The sequence below is a fragment of the Elaeis guineensis genome, chromosome 5 (genome assembly GCF_000442705.2).
Source record: "Elaeis guineensis isolate ETL-2024a chromosome 5, EG11, whole genome shotgun sequence".
In the NCBI taxonomy this organism is placed as follows: domain Eukaryota; kingdom Viridiplantae; phylum Streptophyta; class Magnoliopsida; order Arecales; family Arecaceae; genus Elaeis; species Elaeis guineensis.
The window spans coordinates 29,859,149-29,866,354 of NC_025997.2; the positions used below are offsets into that span (position 1 = coordinate 29,859,149).

The following is a 7,206-nucleotide window of genomic DNA, read 5'->3' on the forward strand; positions in this document are numbered from 1 at the left end:
TGCCACCCTATCTATAGCCCTAAAAATACATCCTTTGGTTTATGCAGTAGACTTCAATAGTCTATAACAACCTCTTCCTATACCTCATGTACAATGTATCTGCATTTCCTCAAGTCTAGTCTAAGATAGTAGGCTAGATAAATTTGAGATAATCAAGATATTCTCCTATAGCTCAATCAACATACTAAGCAGTAAAATAGATGACAAAGATACCAAAACATCAATTAAGCAGTAAAATGAGATCAATTACTACATTGGTGCTAACTATCAGAAAATCTCAGCTCATCAATTGACATCATCTCGGCCAAAATCTCAAACTATACTTATATTATCTGAGACTATGGGGGTCAATACTTCAATTTATTACATTAAACTACCAGTTTGATGCCTCATCTATATTGAAGACCGTGTTTAATCATTGAAAAAAATTGGGCTAGAGAAGGAAGCAACACATTGATCCAACGTAATATGCATCCTTAGTTACATCATAATTAATATGTAAAAGAATTGAGAGAGAGAGAGAGAGAGAGAGAGAGAGAATTTGGTGACCAATGACCATTTTCTTTGGTCAATAACCATTCCATTTGTCAAATTCTATCCTTCATGCAAAACCCAAGTTACAAAGTCACCCAAGCCCTTCGGTCCAAAACCCAACTTTTTGGGATGGTTCGTTCTCACTCACACTCTTACCTTAGGAGTTGAAGTGGAACAGTGACACCTTTCTTTCATTCAACTTCATTCGGGAAGCGAAGAGAGGATATTCTACTCAGACTGCACCCATTCCTCCTGCCATCAATTTGACACGTCAAATCCTGGAGACCCGGCCACAAAGATCTCCCTCCCTCTCTCTCTCTCCCTTCCCCCTCTACGTGAGCTATCTCTGCTCTATCTATTGTATTAAGGCTGGGTCGCCGTATCTCGCTGTAGCACGCGCAATCGAAACCCCTGCCCTACCTCGGTGGAGATCGAAATCGAACCTACGCTCGCGAGATCCCGCTCCCCACGTACCTACGTACGATCCAGTAGGCCGCTGTAGTCGTCTCCCCACTGTACGTCTCTTTTTTTTTTTTTTTTTCGATGAGGGACTATACCTTTCAATCCTCCACTGTTTCATTCTTTCAATCTCCTCAGCATCTCCTTCGGATGAGGGCTTCACACTTCTTCCAGCCATATGGAGACATAAATGAACCAAAGAGAGAGAGAGAGAGAGATGCAGTTATCATGAGAAGAACCATTAAGAAAATTCACATCATGAATCGATCTTAACTGTTGTTATCAAGAGAGTTTAATTTTAGGCATGATAATTTTAGTAGTTTCACGTTGTTAATCTGACAACATGCAGCATTTGCACCAGCTATGCACCAATATGCTTGGAAAAATGTGATGCAACTAGCATTCTCACAAACAATTTTGAAGAAACTGCAGGATTAGCACCACGTAGCGATGTCGAAAGTTTATTAAGCTTAGTCTTATTTTTAGCAAGTTTGTGAGGCTTCTAGGTTATTGTTTCATTTCTCTCAATTGTTTGTGATAGCATTCATCAGCTGGTTGCCATCTCAATAGATGAATATGTGTCATGCATTGGTTATATGAATTAATTCTTCAAATGAATAGCATAGATATGGCCAAATACCACAACATGATCATGCTGATACTATTACCTTTTGTGGTGCCTAACGTGAACGTTCGTTTAGTTTTCGCTGGTACTGTATCGCGCGTGATCATATCTCCAATCTCAAAGTTTTCACTTAATAGAATATTGAATAAATCGATACCTAATAATACACATATTTCAGTCAAGACTAAATGAGTTAGACAACAATTTTTCTTTCTTAGAAGCCATTACCATCCTTTAAATCCATATGAGAAGAAGATCTTAATGGATAGAACAAATTCTCCATGTCCCTGAATTTCTCCTGGGATTTTAAACTTGTTAGATGAGAACAACTTATTTTCACTCATGTCATGTTTACAGATTGATAAGACTTTTTGCTCAAAAGAAGGCAATAGACAGAAAAATTAAGCAGTACGAGATTATATGCATATATAAATAACTTTATCATTCCCTAGGCGAGTTTATCGAATGACAAAAGTTGCATCAACTGATAGGGGACTAAATGAGCTTTGTTCAAAGTAGGCTCATGGAAACTTGAAGTATTGCTGGGCCTACATTGGCTGCTTTTGATGCATAAAACTTTATCTCAATTTGTTTGGTGATGAATGTGACATTGATCTCCAATATCCATTAATTTTTCTTCTCATTCTTTGGTAGGACAACGTCAAAATCACTAAACATGTGATGTTAAAGGTCACTGCTTCGTAAATTGACACATGATATCTGACAAATACTAAAATCCGAACAATTTAGTGTTCCTTTGATCATGCACTACATTTTGACCAAACAATGGGTGTTCTTTGTCCTTAGCAGGACGTAATGCTAGGCTTCATATAGTTCACCTCAAGTCTTAGTTATCCTAACTTTAATTCAGGACCTTGAAGTCTGCTCTGATATTGAAAACATAACTCTGCTCCATCTAATTTGGGCTGGGCCAAGTTTAATTTTTGAGAGAGAGAGAGATTCATCATTCATTGCTTAAATATCACATGTTTAGCACATACACTATGAGAATACCATATAAATATTACATGTTGCAACATATATGGTCCTTGGCAGGCAATGAAATTTACAGTTAGCTTGAGAACGATAGATTCAAGTTAGGTTAGATAAGAGAAATTATATCCTACACCACATACATCATATGACAGTGCACCATGCCAATCATCTCATCTCACTTCTGTGGGCTCCATTCATTATTTACTCATCTCAGATTGTTGCCTCACTCATCTTGTCTCAATTTATCCCTGTTGTGCATTGTTGGTGTAGTGCACATGATGTAAGATATAATTTTTCATCAAATAGAGCTCAACTTGGACTAACTCATGTTCATTTATAACCTGGCCTTTAGCATTTTGTCAGGCAATTCATCTGTTTTTAGGAAAACCATCCAAGACTTCTTGGAGGAAACCCCACGCGCTTTGAGACTTTGAGATGCATGAAGCCATGAACATGCTATAATGTCCATCATTAGCTTCTTTGTAGTCCTTGTTTCATCATGTTAATTAAATATGGAGATTAAGGTGGGCAATCACCAGACATCACTCTCTCCCCCACTTCTTCCTCCCTATTATAACCTAAAGTCAAAGTAGTATAAAGACATCCCCAAAATCCCGGGCGACCTATAGTGTGGACAAAAGCATTTGTTTTGGGTGTTGTGCCCATCCCATTTCTACTACAATTTGGTAAAGAAAAACTCTCACCATTAAACTTTTATTGCTCTCTCACCCTTCCAATGAGACCCTCCACCCATATTATTTTCTCTAATATTTAGTATCATTATATCCCCACCTAGACCACCTTTCCTCACACCTTTTTAGATGAGCATGACTCTCCTGTTATAGGTATTAGTATCTCATAGAAGGGAAGATGTTCAAAATTTCATACAAGCTTATTTACACCTAAGGAAATGATTAACCTCTATGTAGTTTCTCATGCACTGTTAGAGCCTGATAGCTGGTGGAGGAACCTTTTGTTCTGCTTCAAGGGTTAAAGAGTAGGCAGACAATGCTAAGGTTGAAGCAGTGCTTGAAATGCTGCTTTAGTAAACTAGGCACACAAGAAGGGCAACTTCCCAAAAACATCTGCTAATGTGGAGCCTGTTCCTTTTTCTACAACTGGAGAGGATCAAAAGGAGCTCATCATATGCATCAAAATAAACGAAATACTAAGTGGAGAAGTCAAGGGTCATAGATTCCGAGACCGACCGTGTCGTGTCACGGACGATTTAAAATCCAATGAATTTATTCATAATTTGTAGCGCAACCTCAGATGAGCCTCTTGATGTTTCTTCTTCCTTTTCTAATCTTATATATTAGTATGATGTACTTTTATAATGAGACTAAGGCTATGGTAGTGACTGGTGGGGCATTGGGGTGCTTTGGTTATGGATTGCCAAAAACAAGAAAAAAGATGTAGTAGGGCCATTGGATTAAATTTGGAGTTTGATAAGGTCGAGCAAAAAAAAGGATGCAATGGCAACTCCCCTGTTTCCACTTGTTATTGTTCTTCTAATCAAATTTATATGTGACCCACTAAATAGTCTCTGTTGTTGGATTAGGGGTTATATTTGCTGATCTTTTTCTCTCTTTTTGACCCCTTAACGTCCTCATTGCCTTTCCAAATTACTTTTGATGAGACATGAAAGATGTAGTTGTCTTCTTTAGCTAATTTTGATATGATTGCCTCTTGAGTTGTTATAATTAGTACTTATACGAGCACGCACCCACGCACTAATCTAAGTTTATTTATTTTTTTTGTAATCTAAGTTCATAATCCTTTGTGCTTGCCCACTTGTTTCAAGCACATGAAGCAAACAAACCGGAGGTGGCTCCATTAAGGGGGTCAAAGGGAGGAAACCCATGGGGCCTACTACGGATCCCCTCATGTGACAGTCACTTAAGCTATAGATTTCCCCCACATAGCAAGACAATGCTATGGGAAAGAATGTCTAGATTTGGTCAAAAATTTTCCACATTAATTATAAGACCATACTAACTGCCCCACTTGAAAATTTTGAAGCAGACAACCAGCTCTTGAGCAACTTGATCCATTTTTATTGCGCTTAAAATGCGGAAGCACATGGCAAAGCTTACGTAGGAAAATAAGACCCAGTAAATCTGTTCTAAATTAACATGTCGACAAACCGACGTGGCCATGAGAATGCCAATTATATGATTAACATATCGATCTCTGCCTAATCTACTTGGCTTGATTCCAACTTTATTCACATCACATTCATGCATTATGATGACACAGCAGATATATATATATGTAGGAATCTTGGTCATAGATTAAGCTTATCAGAGAAAATATAATGCTAGGGCAATCCAATCTGGATCTGATTATGAATCAAGGAAATTAGGTACTGCAAGGTATCCGATGACATTATATGGATTATCAGGAAACTCATCGATACAAGATTACGAATGCGAAGCAGCGAATCGGCAGAGGATCCACAAAAATTCTATGCTTTCCTTTACACTCCCAACACACGGTATGTCCATGTGCAATAAATTAATTTAAGAACTTTGAAGAGAGGAATTAACAGCTTACTTGAATAGAATAACTGAAGAACTGAACAGGATTAGCTGACAAAGTCTAGTAAGTTTGGAGCATTGTAATACTGCTTATTTCCCTTCAGTTATGCATTCATAACAACTAAAAGGTTAAATAGAAAAATAAAAACCAGGAACAAAAGAGAATATGGAAGAGCTATTTTAATTTGTGATGCTGGTCATTAATCCATGACATCCCCTATCCCATCTACAATGTCCTTTTCCCTCCCAACATATCCAACAGCACACATTTTAAATCCCCTGTACCTCTCTTCATCCCCACCCCACTCCAAACCCAAACAACCACACTCACAACCACCTCTGCCTTCCTCCAGCTCCCTCTCTTCTCTTCTCCTCTCCTTTCCAACCAATGTCTTCCTCAAAATCCTTAGACACCACTGCACAGAATGCCCAAGGCCACAACCCACCCCTGATGGGCTTCAGTCAAGGTAAGCTATCACACTCACCATCCTCTCCATCACCGTCAACATCATCTCCAGCCACAGCCACCTCACCTACTGAGAGGAGAGGGAGGAGAAAGCCCACAGAGCCAGGGAGGTTCCTTGGTGTGAGGAGGAGGCCTTGGGGGAGATATGCTGCTGAGATAAGGGACCCCACAACCAAGGAAAGGCATTGGCTTGGGACCTTTGACACAGCCCAAGAGGCTGCCCTGGCCTACGACAGGGCTGCCCTCTCCATGAAAGGCACCCAAGCCAGGACCAACTTCATCTATACTGACACCCCCATCTCCACTTTCCATTCCTTCCTCACTCCTTTCCACTCCCAAAACTTCATCCCACCACCAATGCCACCACCTCCAACCCAACCACACCACCTCATTGTCCCTACATCCATGCAAACTACCAATCAGAGTATCCCAAGTCAGTGCCACATGAGCCACCACTTCTCCTTCCAATCCAGTGGCAACACTAGCACCATGCCCAACTCCAGTTCATCGATGGAGACCGACATTGCTGATGACTTCCTATTCTCCGACGACAGAAGATCCGGTTACTTGAGCAGTATAATCCCCGAGAGCTGCCTCAGGTCCTCACCAAAACACTCTTCTCCAAGCCAGGATATTAGCAGCTCATGTGAGTTGAATGCCCAAATCCTCTCCTCTCCAAACCAAGTTCAGAGTCATGGCTCCAACAGTGCCTCCTCTTCTTATTCTGCAACAAATGGGGCTCTTTTTGATGCCTATAGTGGTGGAATGGGTGCAATGAGCTCAGTGGACTTCCCTTGCCTCACCGAAATGAACGGCGGGTTCTGGGTGGATGAGCCATTGTGGGAACTTGGTGCATACGAGTTCCCTGCCACCACTGTTAGCAGCATGGAGGATCTCAGCTCTTCCTTGATGCAAGGTCCAGCTTGTGGGTCACTGCCTCAGGTTTCAGGCTCCTACTCTCCACCAGCTTCCTCACTAACTGATGTTTTCGACGTAGGTTATTCACTGTTTTGAGCACTCAATGCCTTGAGAGATGCTTGCTTTTAGTGGTATTGGACATTTCTGTGCTGTTCTTGTTCCCCTTTTGTCTTGGTCCTTTATGGTTCCACGCAAATCAGAAGCCCAAAAGGCTCATCTGTTCAGGATCGTAGTATGTACCAGCTGTTGCCTTTTAGTAACTTCCTTTCCCTTTCAACTCACGAATGGCCTTGTAAAGACTATGAGTATCTGAGTATCTTGAAATATCTTGCTCTTGGTTCTGAAGAAAAGGCTTCGTTGTGGGGAAGTAAATGATCACTTCATAATATTTGTTCTAGCTTGCGACATTACGAATGCTGGGATTGTCATACTTTTTGCGACATATATTTTATAGATTCAGCCACTGGACGATCCTATGTTCTTATTGTCAGCAAACACTACCTTAAATTCTTAACACAGCTTACAAATAATTTCTTTAGTTTGATAATAACTTTTAAGCCCAAGCTTTTCCTGGTATGTGCGTGCGTCTGTGTTTGTAAGTTACTTCATTACCAAACACCGTTAGTGAGGTCTGGGATTCAGTGTGCTAAAATTTGACTCTTTTTTTA

The 7,206-nt window shown here is 40.3% G+C and overlaps 1 protein-coding gene across 1 annotated transcript; it reads left to right on the forward strand.

Annotated features, from left to right (window-relative positions):
• The first annotated feature begins 5,429 nt into the window (after positions 1-5,429).
• LOC105045243 (uncharacterized) lies at positions 5,430-6,965 on the forward strand. The gene has a single exon (XM_010923455.4). It carries the CDS (start codon positions 5,543-5,545, stop codon positions 6,632-6,634), a length of 1,092 nt encoding a protein of 363 aa, XP_010921757.1. The 5' UTR covers positions 5,430-5,542; the 3' UTR covers positions 6,635-6,965.
• Positions 6,966-7,206: the final 241 nt, after the last annotated feature.